The sequence below is a fragment of the Brachionichthys hirsutus genome, chromosome 20 (genome assembly GCF_040956055.1).
Source record: "Brachionichthys hirsutus isolate HB-005 chromosome 20, CSIRO-AGI_Bhir_v1, whole genome shotgun sequence".
NCBI lineage: Eukaryota > Metazoa > Chordata > Actinopteri > Lophiiformes > Brachionichthyidae > Brachionichthys > Brachionichthys hirsutus.
In genome coordinates, this window is record NC_090916.1 from 1,312,154 (window position 1) to 1,335,594 (window position 23,441).

A 23,441-nucleotide genomic window follows, 5' to 3' on the forward strand; every position below is an offset into this window, starting at 1 on the left:
TCCGGCAGCTGATTGTTGTTACAGCGTTCTGCAGGTTGGACCACTACGTTCTCTATTATTAAAATTCAAAGATTTAGAGCAGCATCCTCATAGGCAGCTTGAGCCAGTCCCAAGCCCAGATAAATGCAGAGGGTTGCGGCAGGAATAGCATCCGGCGTAACTTTTTTGCCAGAATTAAAAACGCAATCACCTTAAACATGAACGCCATACCGGAATATCAGCGCTGTTAACTCACAGGACGCTGGTGGAAATTCGATTTCTGTGGGTCAAAGTTAGAGACGGAGTTGGGGAGGATGATCCAAAGGACAGGGTGAAATGGAGAAGGTTGATTTGCTGTGGCGACCCTTGATGGGACAAGCCGAAAGTACAGCAGTAGTAGTAAAGGTTTAAATCTCTTATTAGTCTCTTATTGAAGGGAATCAGGATAAGCTTTAAAGCGTGATACTCCACTCCCAGTTCAGACAAGCCCCAATATTTAACCAACACGACTGTTAGAAATCACAAAAGTCAATAAGTATTCATCATTCCTGGCCTCAGGGCCCAGATATGATAATGAATGTTTGAGGTCTGAGGGGGGTTCTTCCCCTGTGGATTGTAAACATCAGACAACCGCTCTCTGGAAGAAGTACAATACTGCAAACAGTCGGACATGATGAATGACTTGTCTCCCCGTTTCCCTCCACAGATTTTCAGGAACCTTACGCTGTGGTGGTCCTTTTAGAAAAGGATTTAGTGGTTATTGACCTTGCACAAAATGGGTGAGTGGCTCAATTGATCATTCTTTATCATCTTGACTTCTGTTACGTCCCATTTAGCTCGTTAGGGGAAGAAATGGGACGAACATAAAACCAATTGGAATTGGTTAATACAATTATTTAACACAAATTCACTCCTTACTTGACAACAAAATAACCAAAAATGAACAAAGACTTGCACAGTGGGTGCTGCTCAAAATACAGAAATCATCCTCGTTCAAAGGCGGTAGAATTAGCTAAATAATTTATCTAAAAAGAAAGAAAATACAAAGCGGGGGGTCGGCACCCCTACACCTACTGCATCTAGACACATCAACTCACTGGAGTCGGAAGGTCATCAATGTCTTACGAAAGTTCTCACGTTTCTTTGTCAAATACTAAAATGTCACGCTTTGACCAAATGCCAGTCGTTATCATTATACTTATTCTGCTACATGCTGCTTCTACTTGAACTGAAAAGCACTGATACTTTGCAGAGACAAACTGAAATCAAAAGGGACTCTATCTGTTAACAGGTACCCCATATACGAGAACCCCTATCCTCTGACTATCCACGAGTCTCCTGTGACCTGCTGCGAGTACTTTGCAGATTGCCCCGTGGACCTAATACCTGCACTTTACTCCATCGGCTCGCGTCAGAAGCGACAAGGATACAGCAAAAAGGTACCATCTTTGGGCAGTAACATTGAATGTTTTTGATGAGATGGAAGAAGGGATAACATCTAATTATTCTTCTAGTGATGACGGGTCATTGTTTGGCCTGCTCTGCTTGGATTGTGCAAAATGAACCTCTTCATTTTCAGCAAATACTTGAAATACTTTCCTTTCTACCTCTACTGTACTTCATGCTAGTTAATAAATGCTAGCATGCTAAGCCTGAAAACAGCACCTATTAAACATTGATGTGCTAGTGTCGCTGATGTCAGTGTCATCAAATGCACACATGTAGGACTTTTATTGAAAATCCTTCTTTAAAAAAAGACCTAGAAATTAAAATGACTGGAAAACTGGAAAATGATTCTGGAATGAGAGATTTGCAAAATAAGCACGAACCCCCTCATTAAGGAAATTGCTACTCGCTCCTTGTCATCAGAGACGGCAGACGTTGAAAGGGCTGCTCTTAAGCAGATGCAGACAATATTGAATTTCAAATTAAAATGAAGTACCACTACTCCGTCACAAAACAATTATTTTAAGAAAAACATTTCCCACAGATTAATGATGTAGAACAATGTGATAGCATCCTGAGGATAGCCTTCCCTTTGTGGCGTTCTGGATAGCAGTGTCATAAAAGAACTAAATACTTAAATGAGAAATGTAAATGCTCTACAGTATACCCTCCAACCATCATGCCATACTGGAACACAAGGCTTGTGCATACATTAGTCAGGAACCAAATGCATCATGGGACTTATACTCAACATTTCATGGAAGCTATATGGACTATCACTTCACTTCACTTCACTTTATTGACTTGTCCCTCGGAGCGCAATTTGTTTTGCAGCGGTCATACAAGAATTCAATAACACATTCAAGGGACATAAGACATACTACTATGACTATGTAAGGGAGGGGTGTCCAAACTCATTTTCTCCAAGGGCCACATTAGCATGATCTTTGTCCTCCAAAGGCCAAATGTAAACCGTAACACAGTAAAAAAATTAACTAAATGTAATGTAATTTAATGTAAAATAAATGTAACTACTCCTTAACATGCTGTTAACTTCAGCCCTGGACAGCTCTATGCTCAGGATCAGCACTGGACAGCTCCTATGGAGCTGTCCAGTGCTGATCCTGAGCGCCATATGTAGAGGGATCAACATTTCAGCACATGCTGGAAAAAACTAAAAAGTTCAAATAACTTTCAGTAGTCACCGCCAGTAGATAAGAACATGTGTGACAGATGCAGCATTTCACAAAAACAAATGTCTGCACACAGCTCTTGCGGGCCACAAAAAATGACTTGTAGGGCCCTATTTGGCCCTCGGGCCTTGAGTTTGACACATGTGATGTAAGGGCTTAACATTGCTGAGCAGTCTTCCACTATCTTTTGTACCTGTGTCCTGAGTCACATCCTTGTATCATCAGAGACAGACCCCCTGCTTCTTCAGGCATTATGCACGCCGATGTTCTTTTCCTTGTCGCCTTGCTCTAGCCTTCTGTCAGAAATGTCAGCATGTACCGACCCAAACTTCCAGCGTTGCTGCTCTTTTCTATTTTTTTTAAGCAAGAGCCCAGCTAAGCTACAGGAGGGCATTCTCATAAAAAAAAGAGCACCATGAGTCATATTGGTGACCTTTGTATGTGTCACTGTGTTCAAAGCCAGATCCCCACAACAACACACACACACTTTCAGATGAAAATACATTATGACTAATTGGAAGAGACGTACAGAAAAAAATCCTGCCTGTTTTCTTATGAAGACTCGCTTATATGTGCAGCTTATTCATGTAATCTATTACCAAACTCAATGTTACTACTGACCTGCTATTTATTTATATAGTTACTCTTCTACCTGTTTTCTCTCTTTCACGCCAATATGCTGTTTGCGCCTGTCCTTGGTCCAGGACTGGCCTGTTAGTGGTGGAAACTGGGGTCAAGGCACACAAAGCTACCCAGAAATCATCATCACTGGGTAAGAAAATGTTGATTTTATTACAAATTTTGTCTTGCCACAGCTCAATGACTTACTTTTCCCACCAGAGTGTCTTTCCTGGGACACCAAATGTGGAAAGTTATCACTTGGTAATGAATGTAGATCAGTTCAGTTTGAGTCCGTTGTCAATATGTCGGAATTATTATAATTTTAAAACAACCTTCACTTGTTGTCACACATACTACTATATTAAGGATCAGTTCTTGGGATTTCTTTTGAGTGAACTAAGAAGCCCAGTCTGAACAATGTTAAGCCCCCTCCTCCATTCCTCTTTCCTCTCCTCCATTATAAAACAACTTGAATCCTGCTCTTCAGCTTCTAGCCTTGCTTCCTTTCCACCTGGTCTCCTGGACACACAACACATCAACCTTTCTCCTCATCATCATGTCCATCAGCTCTCTAGATTTCCCGTCACCATCCCAACATTCAAAGTCTCCACTCTCCGTCCTAAACTCTTCCATTCCTTCTTTTCTCACTGTTGACGCACTCGTCTTCCTCCTCTTCTTCATCTCTGTCTTCGACCCACAGTAACCCAATTTCCAGCAGCGTCCCGTGGGTTAACAACGTTGCTGGCGGTCATTGTTACCCCGGGCCTCGACCGATCCGGTGTGCCTTTCTTATTTAAGTTGATTCACATGTTTGATTTGGCAATTTTTACGCTAATGCAACGCTCTGGATTTATCCGGGCACACGGGAGAAACTGGCAATGCTACGTTAGCTCCTGCTACTGCACTACCTATACTACCCATGAGGCTGCATTATCAAATGTTTACAATGCAAGATGCAAATTAACAAAGTTAATGTCTCCATTGATCCCCTGTACCTTTTCATCTTTTCTTTTTCATACTTGAATTTCCAGGCATGCTGATGGAACCGTGAAGTTCTGGGATGCCTCTGCAAGTGAGTTCCCTCAGTAACTGTTTTTGTTCACGCCTCAAGAAATTCTGACTTTTGAAGAGATATTTTAAAAAAATAATTATAATGTATTTATTTATTTTTTAAAGATGCAGTCCCATTTCTATACTGTTATTAACATTACTATTATTAGTCTATTCCTGTTACTGCTATTGTTAATATTGTTCCAGTTCATAGCACTACGTTCCCTCTGATTTTGTATTATTTTTTTTTAGATTGTCAGATGATACCTCTGGATTGCAACTGGTGCTTATCTATTTTTCCTCCTTTTATTTTTAGTAATGCTCCAGGTGCTCTATAAACTCAAAACAGCCAAGGTGTTTGACAGAAACCGGTCCAAGGAGGACAAGGGCTGCACAGATGTGTCAGACGAAGACCCCTTTGCTATTCAGATCATGGCATGGTGCCTTGAGAGCCGCGTGCTGTGTGTGGCAGGAGTGTCAGCTAATGTCATCATCTACCGCTTCAGCAAGCTGGAAGTAACTACTGAGGTGGTGCAGGTGTGTAGGAGGAGGAAACTCTATTCTTTTTTTAGGGATACAAATGATAACTAAAAAAGCACTCAGAGAACGCAGACCTTCTCCAAGCAGCTCATTCCCCTCTTAATTGGATTTATATCATCCACATGGTGATCTGGATCATCACCAAAAGGTTATAAATTGTTCTTGTTCTTTATACACCAACCACGTAAAGTAAAGTTGAGTCAGAGTTGATGTGTATTTTTAACTGATTATTTAATCTGTAAATTAGGTTTTCAATGTTAAAATTTAATATTTTTTCCTAACCATATTCGGCATTTGGTAGTAAGATAAAGGTCCCCACCTAAATTACTACTACTGTACTTTCGGCGTGTCCCATCAGAGGATGCCACAGCAAATCAACCTTCTCCACTTCACCCTGTCCTTTGCATCGTCCTCCCCAACACCAACCACTCTCATGTCCTCCCTCACTACGTCCATGCTTCTTCTACTGCAGTGGTGTCAAACTAATTTTCTCAAAGGGCCACATTAGCATTATGTTTGCCCTCCAAAGGCCAAATGTAAATCGTAACACAGTAAAAAAATGTAACTAAATGTAATGTAATTTAATGTAAAGTAAATGTAACTACTCCTTAACATGCTGTTAAATAACTATTAATTTTTGTATTTAACAGTAATTACAATAAAATATTCAGTTTTGATATCTTTTTTTAAAAGTTTGTAACTTAAACATTGTTAGAGATAAAGCCATACTGTAAATGAGAAAAATTATAAGTATGAACCAAAGTTTGTGATGGGAATAAATTAACACATCTAATAATGTGTAAAAGTTCCATTCAAATGCAATAATCTTGCAAGAACAAAGATAATCGATACAAAATCAAAGCAAAACCAAAAAGCCACCACCTCGTCTTGTCATGGACATGCAGAAACCAAAAAAACAACCGAAGTGGGCAAGATAAAGAACATTCCCCGAGTCAATGCCGCAGAAAAGACGTCACTTTCAGGATCAGCACTGGACAGCTCCATATGTAGCCGACTACCTATGGAGCTGTCCAGTGCTGATCCTGAGTGCCATATGTAGCTGTCCAGTGCTGAAGTTCACCTTCAGCACTGGACAAGATCTGCCTTGTCAAAGGTAGTATTGTCGCTATGCCAACAGATGGAGAGTTGAACAAGCAATGCTGGAGTGTCATCAGTATGCGTTGGTACTTATAGTGTTTTCAGGCAATGTTAGGAATGTTACCAGGAACTCACGATGACATTTTTGTTGATAATCCAGAAAAAAATCTTTATTATGGATCACGTTGAAATTTTTGTTAACATTGCAGTCAATGGACCTTAAATATTTGTTGCTTGTTTGTTGATAGATGTGTATGGAATTTGACACAAGTGTGTAGGGTGGGGATCTCTATCTCACCACCATATTTCATCCGGATCGGATCCAGAATGAGGCCATGAAAATATATTACATTTTAACATTGAAAACTCCATTTACGGACTTAAAAATCATTTAAAAATACACATCATGGTGTATAAAGATACCAAGAACAATTTTGAACCTTCTTGAGGATGATCAGGATCGCCATGTGGATAGTGTAAATCTAATAATAAGAGGAATGAGATGCTTGGCGGAGGTCTGCGCTCTCCTTTCCTCGTGTTGTTGTTGTTTGTCTCAGATGGACCTCTACATGGTTCTTCCTTACTGTCCTTACTTTCACGAGAAGTGAAATAAAAGGCAGATTCAGATTGGTCACCTTCCATTCAGCAACATTTTTCAGGGGGCATGACTCATGTCGAAGTTAGACACTTTGTGCACTCTTCTTCCTGTGCTCTAGACATGATCAGAGCTAGATATGCAGCTGCAGCGAGGTGGAGGTCTGCAGAAACAGAGGTAGAGGAGGGCAGACAGTCAAAGGAGGGGTGATTTGAAGACGAGCACTGATCACTCTTCACTCCCACATGTCAGTGGGGCTAATGACAGTGACAGATGCAAAGAAAAGGAGGTTATGCATATTGAGTGTGTGAGACTGTGTGAAGGCAGAGGTTGCACAGAAGTAGCCTGAAGGAGGCCTTGGAAAAAATGGAATATTTCAGGATTTAGGATCTCTGACTCTCAATCAGCCTACACACACGCATCCCATCAAAATGGCTGTGTATGTGTGCGGAGATGTCATTCATGGTTGTGTCAGAGAAACTCATTTAGGATTGTATTTACAATGATTTGTGCCGTCATCCTGATTTTGTGAATCTTGCTTGTTTTATAAACTCTGTGAATGTGTTTGCGTACTTGTGTGTCTGTTTGTCTTTGACAGTTACTCGAGGTGCGAATGCAGTACGAGCTGAACGACATGGAGTCTCCAGATGGAGTGGGAGAACAGACGTCGGCACTTCCCACCCCAGGTGCCTCCCCTCAAACGAGCGGCCCACCTTCTCACCCCTCGACCAGCAGCAACAACTCTGATGGAGGCAATGTGCCCTGCCTCAAGTAGGAAGCACACACTCACACACACACACATGCTGAAGAACCAACAGCACCAGGTTTTCATATGCACAAGAGTCTTTTGCCTCAAGCACTCTTGTACAAACTGAGCCAGTGCCTGAAGCATTCTCAGGCACCGGTATCCCCTCGCCGTCGCTCACACCAAACCCTCGACACGAGTTTGTTTCAGAACTGCAGCTGCAGCACAACACTTAATGAAGCGTTTTATTTTTGTTGTTGTTGCTGTTGAAATCTCTCATCAATCCCCTGTTTCTCCCCTCGTCTGTTTCCGTCTTCTCTCCAGAGTGCGCAGTGTTCCTCTGAAGCAGTCTCCTGGTTACCAGGTCGACCTGGTGGTCCAGTTAGTGTGGGTGAGTGGAGAGCCTCCTCAGCAGATCACCAGTCTGGCGCTCAGTTCTTCCTATGGCCTGTGAGTGTTCGGACAGCAACATTTTTACTCATGAATTAGTCTGGAACCAAATGGTCTCTTCCTGGAAGTTCCTCCACTTGTTTACATAAAAATGGTTAAGAACACAAATCCTGAAACTCTGATCATTGTGGCAGTTTTTGTAGATTATCCATCTAAAATATTCCTCTTTCCTAATCCTTCCTGATCCTGTTACCCCTGTACACCCTCCCAGTGTGGTTTTTGGCAACAGTAATGGTCTGGCAGTGGTGGACTACATCCAGAAGACTGTGGTGCTCAACCTGGGGACAGTTGAGCTTTACGGCTCCAATGACCCCTACCAGAGACAGCCCCGCTCGCCAAGAAAGACACGGCAGCCTTCCGGAGGTAATGAGGGAAAGGGAGAAGAAGAGTATGAAAAAATAGCTCAACAATATAAAAAGACCCCCCCCCAATCGCAGTACAACCGATACAGCCTAATTACCAGTGAACACAGGAGAGACTTTGTCTTACTGGTTCTTGTCCACCGCCTCAAACGACTCATCTCAGGTGTTGCTTCTCTGTTGTTTCTGGCCCAAAAATGTTTAAATTTGAATTCAAAATACTCCACATATTTATATTTATGTATTATTGTATTTATGCTAAACATGTCTACTACTACGACTGTACTATAGCCTTTTCTTGTGATGGGTCTCCACAAAAATCAACCTTCTCCACTTCACCCTGTCCTTTGCATCGTCCTCCCCAACACCAGCCACTCTCATGTCCTCCCTCACTACGTCCATGTATCGTCTCCTGGGTCGACCTCTAGCCCTGTTCCCTGGCAGTTCCATCCTCAGCATCCTTCTACCGATATAGTCCCTGTCTCTCCTCTGGACATGTCCAAACCATCGAAGTCTGGTCTCTCTGACCTTGTCTCCAAAACGTCTAACCTTCACTGGCTGCGTTTACAGAGACCACATTTCTTTAATCCGATCAGAGTTTGTATTAAAATTATGATCGGATGCACTGTGTTCATGGACCCTAAAATTATTGATCCAATTAGGACTTGCGTGTTCATGCATCACACTTTCAATCGGAATAAATTATTTTGACATGCGCAATTTTACCAAATATACTGGAAACAGTAGTAGAAGAAGAAGCCTTGTAGACCTTTCCTTTCATTTTCGCTGACACTCTCCTACCACAGAGCACACGTGATACTTTCCTCCACAAATTCCAGTACCTCTGCAAAAAATTCTTCACTTTCTTTCCACATTCTTCGTCACTCTGCAATGTTGACCCGAGGTAATTAAAGTCCTCCACCTTCTTTACATCTGTCTATTCTTTGCAGCCTCACTATTAGCCCTGGGACGTTCTCATTTACACACATGTACTCTGTTTTACTCCTGCTCACCTTCATTCCTCTCTTTTCGAGAGCAGACCTCCACTTCTCTAGATTCTCCTCTAGCTGCTCCCTGCTCTCACTGCAGATCAAAATGTCATCTGCAAACATCATATTCTATTAGTCGATCCATGGCAAACAAAAAGGGGCTCAGAGCTGATCCCTGGTGCATCCCACCTCTACACTAAACTTCCCTGTCGATCCTACTGCACACTTCACTGCTGTCGTACAACTGCCATATATGTCCTGATTTAGACCGACCCCCGGGATGAACGGCGGTTGTCGGTCCGCTTTGGTAGCGCTAGACTCTTCAGCGCTCTGATTTCACCGTGATCATCGGCTTTGTTTTGAATAACAGAAACAGTTCCTTTCTTCTGAGTAGACATGCGGATGCACAGGGAGCTGGCTGGCTGCTCTCACTGCGAGCTGCGGCTCGACTCCACGCTTCTCGTGGATGACGGAGCGTCTCACCCGATGTCTCAGGGAGAGCCCAGCCCCCCTACGGAGGAAGCTCATTTCAGCCGCTTGTACCCGCGACCTTGTTCTTTTGGTCACTACCCAAAACTCGTGACCCTATGGTGTGGGTAGAACGGAGATCGACCGGTAAATGGAGAGCTCCGCCTTTTGGCTCAGCTTCCTCGTCACCATGACGGTGAAGAGAGCGCAGACACAGTGACGCACACACGCACGTGCACTCACGTCTTGTGCACATTTGCCCACTGTGACGTCACAAATTATATTGCTTCCCGGTGCAATATCATAGTTTTCATTTGAGGTTTGTTTTCAGGTCCAGGTCTTGGATTGAATGGTCTGGTGGGTTTGTGCCACTGGAGCTCACTATCAGTCGTTACCTGGACTCCAGGAGCCCCACAAGTTCACTGCTGACGAACTGAACGTTGACTGATCCAAGTGTTGACTGAATTAAGTCATCGAACTACATCCTCTATTCAGGATAACGGACAACTTTCCTCATCTGTTAGCTTCTCCCTTTCTTGCTGCCCCACGGCCCTTCCCTGTTCTACGCAGTGCCACCACAGGCTCAGAGGTGGATAATGCTTTTAGTGTGGACACACTGCCACCTGTGGCGGATGAGGGCAGTGCAGCTACATAGAGGAGAGGATGCTGCAGTGTCACAATGAAGCAAATGTCGGATGGAAGAATTTGTTCAAGCGTGCTTTTTTTAAATTTTGCACAAAAACATGGGGCACACTTTCAAAACCACACGCAGGCATGTGCAAATGCACACAGAGCATCTGGTGTTGCTGACCGTTGAGCAGTGGGCTGGCACCTGCCAGAGCCTGGCGAGCACAGGCCATAATCAGACATCCAGCTGTGTTTCACTGTCAACAGGGACTGCTGTCGGCTCGGCTGTCTGCCTCGTAGGACAATGTCACACGTCTGCACGCACATTCACACACATCAGTCAGGAAAGAGGACTTAGGCCTAAAAATAACTTCAAGAAAACACTGAAATGACGCGGCCTCCTTCGTGTGTAAGATGACAGCGGTGATGAACGGAGGTCTTGATGGCGTCATCTGCTTCAGTCTCCGAAAACATTCCGATTTAGCCATTTATATGAGGTTCTTCTCTGAGGTGGCAGTACATGATAATTTAAGGTCTGAGTTACGTGATTCGTGTCTGGAAAATTGTGTTTTTTGTGCTGAACCTTAATTTTATGCCCTCTGCTTCAGGTCTGTGTGACATCAACGAGGGCTCAGCCACATCGGAGGACCGCTGCAAGTCCCCGACGTCAGGTAACATATTCTTCAGCGTCTTATCAAAGACAAAAGGAGTTTAGCAGAGGCTTTGTGTTATCAAGACAACCCCCCCAAATAAAGGTCTATACTACCATTTGCTGCTGTGTTTGGATAAGACGAGCATTGGTTAGAGATGAAGAAAAAAGTTTTTAGGAGTTTTATTTTTAAATGCTCATCAAACTTTTTTGTGTACATATTAAAGTGTCTGGCTTCAGTGCGTAGAAATGCAGAAATGCGCGTTAAGCATTTTTGGGAGCATTTTTTAACATTGCAGAGTTCAAAAGACAGAAAAAACATTGGTCTTAATCTTATTCTGGAAAACTGTGTCACAGACTATGAACCTGCCTATGTTGCCGATTCATCTGGACAACTAAGAATCACACACTGAATTAAAACTCCGGTGTAGAAAGTCAGTCATTTCACATTTAGCAACTGTATAACTGTGAAAATTTATTCTACAGTTAAGCGTCTGATATGATTTGTGAGATGGTGTGATGGAACTTTAGATTTCCTTCCAATTAAACATTTAAATGTGTCTGGGTGCACTGCCCCAAAGCCCATCTGTGCAGCATATGATCAAAGCCAAAATGAAAATACGTTGTCACTGTGGACGTCATGCACCACGACCCAGTCTGTTCCAGCAGAGGGGATCTGGGATCTCTTACTTTTCTCTCTCATTAGCATTAATGGCAGAGAACCCGCTTCAAAGTGCAAATTTGGCCCACTGAAAATAAAATGCTTTTTTTTAAAAGATCAGACACAAAACAAATCTAATAATAGTATTTATTTCATTTGGACTTCAATATGAGTCTGGATTCTGCTGCTGCTTCCAGGTATGATGTCTGTCCCAGTCCCCTCAGACTGTGGTCTCAGACATCTGTCTGCTCTGCATTATTAATAGGACAGAGAATATCTGTCTTCCTGCAAAGACCTTTATTTCATAACAGTGCGTGTGTGTGTGTGTTTGTGGGGGGGGGGGGGGGGGGTTCTTCTAAACACAAGATCTGTCAGAAACAATAATTATAATCTCTGTTCATGCTGTGTGGACGCTTTGACCTTGAAGTCAGCTGCAGTGCGATGACTAAGTAGTTGAGTTTGCATTAAAAATAGCTCAAAGCTGGGGTTGGTAACATTAAAAAGAAGCAGGCGAGATTGATTTTGTATGCAACTGAAAAAGACATTTCATTCCTGCCGCCTGAAAAAATTAACAGCGCAGTTAAATTATGCTTTCATACGAACACTGGCAAAAAGCTGTCATGATCTGACCTCATTATCCCAATGATAGCAAACCATAATTTCTGTAAACTTAATTTCTGTAAATCTACGCTTACTCCACAGCAGTAAATATATATCTATTTTGTGGGACAATGACAACAAATGGCTGGAAACGTTGTGCGAAAGGTCAAAAGGAAGCCGGTAAATGAGGTTCAGCGGGTGATGCCGTCATGGTGTGAAAGGAGCGACCTTGAAAGGCTCTGTTGTTCACAAGCAAGGACAGAGTGAGGATCACAACTTTGTGGATGCTGAAAATCACTGCATGGGCTCAGGAGAACTGTTGTTGGTTAAAACGGCGTTTAAAATGTCTGTTTTTATTTTGCTTCTGTTTTACACCCTTTTTTTTTGTGAGTCTTAACTGCAGTTTGAGTTTTTTGTTTTGTTTGTTTTTTTACTCTTTCTGGCATTTTTGTGCCGATAGCTTGTTGCTAGTCAAAGCAAGATACCCGGCTGACCTTGTTTATTACTTTGGCCAGTTTGGCATGAGGTATGAGATAGGTAGGTAGGTCCTTGACCAGGCATGGGCAAACTACGGCCATATACCCGCCGAACTTGCCCAAATTATATCAATAAATTAAATTTTATTATAATTAATCCTCATTCGTTTTAACGTTTCCTTGTAATGCCACCTGTAAAAGGCTAAATCCTTTCCTGTGATGGCTTTTACATGTCATTTATATTAGTTCATCCATCTGTTCCTGGCCCGGCCCCTCTGTCAAATTTTAGAACCGGTTGTGTCCCGCGAGTCAGAAAGTTTGCCCACCTCTGTCCTAGACAGGACGGTGGGCTGAAGGGATTGCTAATGGCTAGTCAGTGGCAGCCTCATTGTCAGAGCATTTGATTTATTGAGCCAAACATTTTAGGGATTTTGCTTCCCTAGCTAATATTTGATGGTGCCTTAAGAAAGCAGACATGAGCATGCATTAAACATACGCCAAAAGAAAATTAACCAGAGGATTTTTTTTTTTACATTTCAGGAACTGTTACATAAACCGTTTATGCTTGAATAAATATACCTGTCCGATTACTTTCATCTTAAAATGAAGAAGTTGACATTGTGAAAATTCAGAGGTGATATCTCTGAATTGTTTTCTATGATAGAGGGTTTAACAAAGAAAAAAAAACAACATGTATGCACTTTAAAAGCACGCACATCTTGATCTGGATTTCTGCCAGACGCGTTTCAGTAAGTGATTACAGAACTACGCAGGATTCACTTCATAGTTTATTTTGCTGTTTTGGGGTTGATAAGGACCCAAAATCACCATAATAGTGTAGAAACATTGGGAAAGTGAGTTTTTCATAATATGTCTCCTTGAATGAATTGTGAACAAAAAAGTGATCCACAGGGGTGAAGAGTCTTTCTAACTGCACATGTACTCTTCTTTCCCCCTAACACCCCCAAAAGTGTTGATGTCAAACAGCAATCTACAGCAATTCTACAATGGAGGTGGTAGAGGAGGTAAGATTGGCTGGAGATGTTTCCTGACAGGCAGAGTCCAGATTTTCTTCTCCCCTGTCTTTGTCCTCCGTGTTATGATCAGAGTAGAGATCCTCAGTTCAGCTTCACCTCCGGGTTAGCTTCTGTTCCACTATCTTTTGGTTCGTGCTCGTTCGTGTAGTTTTATTTTATTATTTTTGCCTGGTCTAAAAGAAATGGACTGATATTTTACAATGAGATATTAAGGACTAACGTGTGGCTAGAAAACTAAACACCGAGAACTGAAGCTTTGCAGAGCAGAGGCTAACCTGCAATCAGGGCAGGGATTCAGCTCCTCATGCACGATATAGAATACTCAGACACACGTTTGCATGCTACCTGTAAGTAGCATGAGTTTCATATTGTACACGTACCTGTGCCTGCGTGTGATCTCAGAATCCCTGTGTACGTTATGAGTGCTATGATTGATCGTCTCTGTCCAAACAGATCAGAGAGCAGCTTATCTGTTCTTTGTGTTCCTTCAGTCTGTGCTGATAGAATCCATTTTTATTACCTGAAGCAGAAAGTAAAGCTTTTTGTCTGTGGAAGGCAGAGCTTCTGGATAACAATGAGTGGAAGGTGATCGCTACATCAGAGGCTGGAGGTTTGACCCCCACCTGGTTCGGACCCCTCCTCAAATCGGCATCATACATTCTTTTTAATCAGCCGGCCCTCATTTAAATCCTCTGAACCCTTTGTAGTGGCGGTGAGGACGGAGGCGCTGCCTCTTTGTAATGAGTGATTCATTGCGTTTGAGTCTTTTTAGACCAGAATAAGATTATTCTGTTGTCTTTTAGACCAGAATAAGATTTAAAGACTGTATAATTAAAAACTTCAGGCATTACATTTATGACCTCTGACACTTTCAATGGAAGCAAAAAATGATTTAGTGCAAAGGGGCATTTATAAAGCAAATCAAGCTAATATCATTCTAAAGCTAATTTGACTGGAGAATGTCAACAAGATTTTTTTAAGGACAGAAAATAAATCAAGGTTTCTCCTGTAGACGCAATATACATTCTTATTGGATGGTTAAAACGGAACGCTTGCGTGACTTTTGACTTTTCCCACCATCTCCCGTTCAGTTTCTGTCTCCGACTAACTCGTCCTCGGTGCATGCTCCTGTGGCTCTGCAGTCTCGATGTGTCTCACTGTGCCGGTTCTCTCCTCCAGGGCATCGTGCAGTCAGATGTCCCTCCCTTGTTTTGTCTTTCACAGCATGCGTCTGTGAGGGGGGGGTCTTTTCTTGCGTGAAACATTTTGGCTCCTATGCTCTAATTAACAATTTCCCCCTTGTGGCACCCGATCCACAGCCTTTTGTCATTTACATGTGTTTTAGCTGTGTGCGCAATTACAGCCCGATGCTACTTGCCTTAGCTTTGCATGGCTCTGTGTGTTAGCTTAGGTGTGTGTTTTGTAAAGAGAGATGTTCTCTTTTTTCCAGCAAGGATGTCACGGAAATTAAGCTTGCCTACCGAGCTAAAGCCAGACTTGGGTAAGCCTTGATCTCGCGTCGCCAAACAATTTGTATGGAAATGAAGTATATCTTTTGCACCTCAGCCGGACTCAAGCAAATCCCATCAGTCCAGTTCCATCTGGTTACTGATCTGACCAGAGTAGAAAAGAACCGAACAAAATCCAGATTTTGGAAGTAAATTCAGTGTGAAAGTCTCTGATGTGCTGCCCCCCCCCCTGCACCTTTTGACCTTTGTGGGGGCTCTTCTATTGGTCAGTGGTGCTAAGATAAAATATGCACATGCCATTTCACTGTAAAGCTTTCTGTAACTTTTACAGCTTTCTTTTCTGTGTCTTTCCTTTCTCTCTCTCTTATTGGACAGTTTTAACATTCCCCAAAGACTTTAAAATCAAGTCTTTTAGCATCAATATTCAAACTGAGCAAACCTTTTGAAGGGACAAATAAAAAGTTGCAACACTCATTTGACAATTCCAGCGTTCACATTTCAAAGTGTTTTGTTTTGTTTTTGTGTGGATGGATTTGAAAATATGCAAATTACTAAGCGCATTGGTTTAGCTTCGATTATACAGTATATCAGGAATGGAACTTCTTTGTCAGCCGAAGGCAACAACTTGGAACCCATCTGTTCCAGAGATGAGCTCATGTACATGTCGCCACTGTTTAGACAGCAACCCCTCTGTTTGGGATTCCTCCAAAATGTTGCCCTGTATGCATTTTAAATCTTAAAATTGTGCAACCCATGACGTCTGTGCGGTTTCTCTGACTGCGTCGTTGCATTGCGGGTGCTTTACCTCTCTGTCCTCTCCTCACTGTCCTCCTATCTGTATGCCCGCCACGGGGCGCCAACCCACTAGACCACAGAGACAACTCCTTCAGTCGCTCACGCTCGTCAAGCGTCACCAGCATTGACAAGGAAGCGCGAGAGGCCATCAGCTCCTTCCACTTCGGCGAGACCTTTGCCCGGAAAGGTGACAGCACTTTGACGCCATGCCTGTATGTGGGCACCTCCCTTGGCACCGTCCTGGCTCTGGCACTCACGCTGCCACCTGCCGGGGAGCAACGGCAGCTGCAGCCAGTGATCGTCTCACCTACAGGTGGGTGTCGAGAGGAGCGCGAGGACGGAGATGAACATGCTTTCACAATGTTTGGAAATAGCAGCCCCTCTTAAGAAAAATGAAGTCGGTGTTTGGCTCCCCCCACTCATCAGGCATGCTGGTGCGACTGAAGGGCAGCATCTTGCGGGTGGCTTTCTTGGACTCATCGGGTTCCTTGCTGCCCCCCATGTACGAGCCTTGGTTTGAGCCCAACGTCGTAACAGATGGTGAAGAAAGAGAGAAAGTCCGCAAGCGCCGGCCCGTCTCGGTGTCCCCTTCCAGCTCCCAGGACCTCAACGAGAGCCAGTACGCAGTGGTGTGTTCAGAGAAGCAGGCCAAAGTCATGTCCCTCCCCTCCCAGACATGCATCTACAAACACAGCATCACAGAGGCGTCCTTCATCCTGCGGGCGGACGTGGTGCAGATGAGCCAAGGCGCGTGCGTGGCATGCTTCTGTGCCAACGGCCACATCATGACCCTCAGGTGAGACGTCTCAGATGGAAATACGTTGTCATTGTTAAGCGATCGTCACAGTCGATTTCAACAAATCCTGTTTATATTATTAGATAGAAGCAGGTTTGACCCGACTCCTGATGAAAGCCGTTCACCGGCAGCACTGAAGCCACAGCGCTAGATGGACATGATCATTTCTGCTTCCCTGCTCTAGTGTACCGGGACTGAGGCCGCTCATCGACGTGAACTACCTGCCTCTGACTGACATGCGGATAGCCAGAACTTTCTGTTTCACCAATCTGGGTCAGGCCATGTACCTCTGCTCCCCCACGGAGATCCAGAGGATCACTTACAGCCAGGACATGTGTGAAAACCTGCAGGTCAGTTGACAGTCTGCATGTTGTTTATTCCACAAGGCAGGATTGGAAGGTTCAAATCATGCATGAAAGAGCTACGCCTATATTTATACAATATTCCAAGCCCCAGAGAATATTCTTTACTATGAGTATGCAAACACGGAGTGTTAGCAAGTCGTTTGTTCATTTGCACAAACTGGACAACGTTTCGTCAAAGTGTGTTGATGTTTCAGGAGATGCTCGGCGAACTCTTCACACCAGTGGAAACACCAGAGGCCCCCAACAGAGGCTTCTTCAAAGGTCTCTTCGGAGGCGGGGCACAGTCTATGGACAGGGAGGAGCTCTGTAAGCGACGCCCACTCGTGTCTCGTTGCACAGTGGTTGTCGACGCATCTCTCACCCGTCTGCTTCTTCTCAATTCTGAACTCAGTTGGTGAGATAGCAGCTGGAAAGGCATCCCGAAGTCTGGCTCAGCACATCCCGGGCCCGGGGGGCATCGAGGGCATGAAGGGGGCGGCCTCTGGTGTGGTCGGGGATCTTGCACGTGCTCGGATAGCACTGGATGAAAGAGGCCAGAAACTGGGCGAGCTGGAGGAGAGGACAGCCGCCATGATGGCCGGTGCCGATTCCTTCTCCAAACATGCACATGAGGTAAGAGAAAGGTGATGAAAATCTCTGGAGAGCAGTTGTCCTCGCGGGAAGGCCGTTTTTTCTCACCTTGTCCAGGCTCGGTACGACAGCAAGGCTTTTTGTAAAATCATTTCTACTCCGCGTTAATGTTATTTCTTTTATTTTGAAAATGTTCCCCCCAAAAACAGTCTTAAAAAAACATAATAATAATTGTATTTTATTGTTCCATATTTTGACTGTCCAGGCTGGAGTGTGCAGGACATTGAACACTAACAAATATCGGCTGAAATAGTTTGGCGAGAGAAAGCAGACACACTACTATTATAAATAAAAAAGTGATCAAGTGACTAGAAGCCTCCTTTAAGACGAACATATGCAGAACTAGAAAAGGAGTGCAGACCTCCGCCAAGCAGCTCATTCCCCTCCTAACTGGATCTACACCATCCACATGGTGATCTGGATCATCACCAAAAGCTTCTAGATTGTAAAAAAAAAAGTAAAGTGAATCAGAGTCGATTCTTAAGTAAATCTTTGAGTAAATTGGATTTTCAATGTTAATTTCTTTTTTCGTGACCTCATTCTGGATCCGATCAATATGAAATTCGGTAGTGAGAGTCAGCAAAATGTCATCAACTGTTCTTGGTAAGATTCCTAACATTTCCTGAAAATGTATTCAAGATCCCTCAAAAGCATTCTGAGTTATCTTGCTAACAGACAGACAGACAGACAGACAGACAGACAGCTCTGCAATGAGCTTCCACTCTCCTTCCGTTCTGTGGACTCTATTGATGCTTTTAAGAGTAATCTTTAAACCCACTCGTTCCTCCAAGCATTTTCACTACGGCAGATTTAGGGGTTGTTTTATGGCATTCTTGTTATTTCAACTTATACCTACCTTGTTTGTGTTGTTATTTATATTTTATTGTATCTGCATTTTATTGTTCTTTTGTGAAGCACTTTGTGACTCACCCTGTTTGTGAAAGGTGCTATATAATTAAACTGTACTTACTTACAAACCCACCTCCTCGGCGGAGGTAAATATTACTCACACCATCTGCCCACTAGAGGGCAGTATATGCTTGTAGAATGTTCACACACTCCTGTGGGGCTCTTATTCTCTGACATTAGACATATTCCTGCTTTAAGATAATAAAATAAGATTTTAAAGTACAGATCTCCTGATTCCTATAATTTAATTGTATGAACAAACGATGGGGGAGGGGGTTCTACAATGGATGATAACTTCCCTGACAGAAGAAATGCGGCTAAATGAACCAGAATCAGAGTTTGTGTAACACACTAGTTGGAATAATAACTTCTCACATGTTGTAACATTTTCTTGTTTTCAGATGATGCTGAAGTGCAAAGACAAGAAATGGTACCAGTTCTGATCAGTGATCAGGAGGAGCGGCGCTCCTCGGACACAGCCGTCCCCTTCCATTGGGCTCACCGTGACTCCCAACTTTCTGCCTGTCTGTCTGTCCATCCGTCCCTTCAAGCCTTCTTCACCAGGGCACTTGGGATGTTATTCCCTAGCACAATGCTGAATACTGTTCGAACTTCAGTTTTAGTGTGGAACTGGGGTGGGGACCAAAGAAGAAGGACAACCTCAGAGGGCGCAGATGAATTGTGTCCTTTCTGTGTTCTTGTCTATTTGAGCCTCTTCCCCGAGGAGGCCGATTCAAGCCCAGACATTCTTCATTCTTATTTGCCAAAATGTCCTTTATTGTCGTCTCCATGCCAAACCCATCTGAGGCCAGTATTCAAACATACAAAGACAAACAGCTAATAATGAAAGAGACCATGAAGCATTCGTAACGTGTGAAAAGAAGGAAATTAATTCATATAAATACATCGTGATATATACATCAAACAATAAATGTGCAACGCAGTATCCGTTTCCAAGTGATGCACACTTGACAAAGAGACGTGTCATCGATGGAGCTGGAGCAGGGTGTGAAGGAAGCGACACTGGAGAGCCACAGGAAGTGATGTCACAGCAACGGCTCCGCTATGCAGAAAGTTGCTGGGATTGACGGCTTGATCTGATGTAAACTGGATATTTCACCCTTGACTCTCCTCTGTGTCTTGCAGACTTTATATAGTTTCCAACTGTGTGTGTGTGTGTGTGTGCGTGCGTGCGTTACTTTCTATTTCCTTGCTATTCCTCTGTTTGTTGATCACTTTGCTGTCTTTTATGGGAAAACATTATTTTTCTATCGTTATGAAAGTGGATGATATTTGATTTGTTGAAAAAAACACATGTTTTATTGCTTTTGTCCAACAATTCAAATCCATTTTTCCTTATTAAAAGGGCTGGAATCTCACAGGATGGCAAGGATACAAAAGTCATGCATCAATTCCCACTGGCTGACATGGCAACTTCAGGTTACATCCACCTATGACATTTTAAGGTTTAAGAAAAAAAACTATTCCCACGTGTTGTTAAGCAGGTGAATTAATTTCTAACACAGCTTTTCCAAATATCCTCGTATTATATTGCATCCCGACATTATTTTACTTTGCACACAGAAATGAAATTATTTCACAAAAACCAAAAACTTCCAGGATCAAAATTATAAGCCCCGCCCCTGATGCTAATAGCCAATTGTGTATCCCTTTTTGCTGGATAACAGCATGCAGTCATTTGCTGTGGTTTGTAACAAGTCTTTGGCAAACCTCCGAAGGAATCCCAGCCCATTCTTCTTCAGGAAATCTTTCATGCTCCGCTAGATTTGATTTGGTCTTCCGTGTGCCCCACACATTTCCAATGGGATTCTAGTCGAAGCTTTGTGCAGGCCGGCCGGCCGATAGCGTTCTCTTCGGTTTCTTGGAGGTGGGTCTACACCGTTTTGCTGCTGACTGCTTGAGGTTTTCTTTCATGTCCACCTGTCTTCAGAATTCCTCAAACCTTAATGACATGTCCTATTCCAGGCGTACTGAAGCATCCCCACAGCATCGCACTCCCACCCCCGCGTTTTACTGTGGGGAGGATATTCTTTGTCCTTTGCAAACACCAGTCTATCTTGAAGGTGCCTCCTCTGAAGAGGCAGAGTTGGCCTGCATGCTCGCAGTCCATTTCCGCTCTCGAGTTTAGACTATCTTGTTTGACACTTCACTTCCTGTCTCGGCTCAGTCGTTAACTTGTGTTCGGGTAGTTCTTCCGAGGTCTTGGGACACATCGCTCACTAGTTTTCTTTCCAGGATCTTTGAAATCTTTCACTTCCTACCTCTGCCAGATGTGTTCTGTACCGTGTGGCTCTCTTTGAACACAATTGGCTCATCTACAAGAAGATGGATGGATGGATTGCAAGCTGTGACCATTACACAGTCAAAGCACATTCTTTCAGTCAGTTCTAAAGGGGGCCAATAATTTTGACCCCGGTAGTTTTGGGGTTTTGTGACATTTTGTTTCTGTGTGTAAACCTCCAAAATAAGACAAGGATGTTTGGAAAAGCTATATAAAAAAAAAAAATCATTGATCTGTTTAACAGCACTTGGGAGATATTTTAAAAAACCTTAACATTTCATGGGGGCGGGGCGGGGCCTAATAATTTTGACCACAGCTGCTACCGACTCCCTCTCCGTTGCATCATTGACATACACATTGGCTTTGTCTGAGTATGACTACGAAAGCTGTTGGGAACAATGTTAAATCTAATCTTGCCAGATTATCTGTTGCTGTTGTTTTTTTCTCTTTGTCTTTTGATAGTCTTTATTAATTGAGGATATGATCACATCCGTTCGCCTTCGTTGTGTCATTTCTATTCCTGCGTTTGCAGTAAAAGCCTGTCTGCTGGGCTTGAACTCCTTATTTGTATATAAAGTAAATTGACAATCTCAAGACCAACTGGAAAGAAAATATTGTTCGCTCAAGCATCACAATAGGAGAGAGGCCATATTTTTTCTAACGCCAAAGACTTGCTTTAGCTTTCCCATTTAATCGTTTGGCTCGTCGCTGCTTGAGTGTTGACTCCAGAGAGTGTGTAAGACAGTCTGTGGAGTGCAGGCCCGGCATCAGGTGTGTGTGTGTGTAGGGGGGCAGAACTGGAGCAAGGTGCAATGGAATCTAGCCATTTCTAGTGTTACTGCATCAACATGTCATCAAGTGTTTAAAGTGGCCTCGATGTTGGGTGATGGGAGGATTTTTGTTTGACAGAAGGATCTGAACTGTTCCACTAGAGTACATAGAAAAATAAAAGGTTTCTGGTTGCTAAATGATTAATGTTGATGTCCTTGTCTCACCATGTCAGCAAGTTTGTGTCTGTTACTCTAACACGACCATGAAGAAAAGAAGAAAAAAAAGATGATAGGACCACGAGCAATGGAAGGATGACCTCCCAGTTCGGTTTTGATCGTGTGTGCATGTTCAGGCTACATGCTTTGGTGGCTGAGCTGTCATTGTCTTTGTCCTATGAAGTCAGTCTTCCTCCGACCTCCGATTCCACAGCTCCTGCGCTCAGCCAGCATTGTAGTTTGAATGTTCTCCTCCTTCGGTACCGAAGAATGGGAGAACAGCTTCAAGAAAAAAGAACAGATTTAGCTGGAGGTCATAATTAGACAGTGTTCTCAGCCATTCTCTCTGACCCAGCTGTTATGTGTGTCCATTTTTGTCATTTATTTCCTGTCCCGACACTATGGATATGCAGTATTCCCACCTGATCAACCGGCACACCCAAACAGAGGGAGTCCCGTCTATCCGCCACATGTCACCTTCTGTCCTGGATTCAACAGTTATCAGTGCGTTGCAGTATTTTTCTCATTGTAGCTAATTTCCTTGTACAGTTTTATGCAACTTTCACATGGATGTTTATGACTTTATCTGCTGCAAAGGTTTAGAAGTTCTGTAGATAGAGCTTACTGTGCAATGGAAAATAAAAGTGGACAATGTATTTTTGTCTTTAAGCATCTTTTGGTGACTATTTTAATGAGTTCTATATATATTTTTTTTCTATAACGTGGGGTTGAATAAGGGGGATCCTTATTTGCATTTGTCCACTCGATGGCAGCAAAGATACGCTGTTGTCTGTACCTGCAGTTAAACGAGAACGCGATCTGATCAAGGTACATTTCACTTTGATGATAGCCATTCCTCCTGGCATCAAATGGTCACTGTCATCTGCGTCACAGGAAGTAGCCCCGTTTTATTTTTAAACTCGGCCTTTTCTAACGGCAGGCTTCATGAGCCGATTACCCCTTTCCTGAGAGAAAGACAAGCCGGTATTGATCACAGTAATGACTCTCGGGTTTCTTTCTAGTCGTGCCACAGGTGACGAAGAGGTTAGCGGAACTCTTAAAGGTCACCCTTCTGTGCGAATAAGCTTTTATCTACTGGATGTTTTTCTCAGCATCTTGTACTCATATTACAAAATGCTTCTAAGTGATCCTGATCCTAATGTTTGGCAAAATGTGTCAACTAATGTAAATGTACTGATTATCTTGCATTTTTTATTTGAAGTCTATTTATAAATAATTGTCTTGATTTCAAGCGGACCATCAGCTCTTAATTACTGTAACTCTGTCACTCAGAGTCAAGGCTGCTGAAATCCAAAGTGCTGGCTAAAGCGGTTGGTGTCATCAGAGATTGTGGCCAAAGGTTGAAGCATTAGTTTGGGGGGGGGGTGATGGAGGTAACGGTACTTCACTCCTCTGCCCAATGAACTCCTATCAGATCGGCTGCTGCAAAGTGCTAATCATTTTGCATTCGGCTTCACCTGAACTAGGTGTGTGTGGTTTGGGTTTGGTTTTAAAAGCTCAAAGATGGCTACTAAATGAACTCCGCGCTGAAACAGATGTCCCTTAATGTGGACTCAAATGTGTTTGCAGACTGTGGCTCTTTATA

At 43.2% G+C, this 23,441-nt stretch overlaps 1 protein-coding gene across 1 annotated transcript in view; it reads left to right on the forward strand.

The window, feature by feature from the left end:
- stxbp5a (syntaxin binding protein 5a (tomosyn)) overlaps window positions 1–18,990 on the forward strand; it is a 76,118-nt gene extending 57,128 nt beyond the window's left edge. The window contains exons 11-27 of the mRNA XM_068753566.1: window positions 686–758; window positions 1,271–1,418; window positions 3,323–3,390; window positions 4,271–4,311; window positions 4,606–4,826; window positions 7,121–7,293; window positions 7,592–7,717; window positions 7,929–8,080; window positions 10,769–10,831; window positions 13,518–13,571; window positions 15,034–15,084; window positions 15,921–16,160; window positions 16,274–16,643; window positions 16,828–16,993; window positions 17,203–17,314; window positions 17,400–17,620; window positions 18,949–18,990. Coding sequence (XP_068609667.1) covers window positions 686–758; window positions 1,271–1,418; window positions 3,323–3,390; window positions 4,271–4,311; window positions 4,606–4,826; window positions 7,121–7,293; window positions 7,592–7,717; window positions 7,929–8,080; window positions 10,769–10,831; window positions 13,518–13,571; window positions 15,034–15,084; window positions 15,921–16,160; window positions 16,274–16,643; window positions 16,828–16,993; window positions 17,203–17,314; window positions 17,400–17,620; window positions 18,949–18,990 — 2,321 coding nt within the window. The remainder of the gene's footprint in view (window positions 1–685; window positions 759–1,270; window positions 1,419–3,322; window positions 3,391–4,270; window positions 4,312–4,605; window positions 4,827–7,120; window positions 7,294–7,591; window positions 7,718–7,928; window positions 8,081–10,768; window positions 10,832–13,517; window positions 13,572–15,033; window positions 15,085–15,920; window positions 16,161–16,273; window positions 16,644–16,827; window positions 16,994–17,202; window positions 17,315–17,399; window positions 17,621–18,948) is intronic.
- Window positions 18,991–23,441: the final 4,451 nt, after the last annotated feature.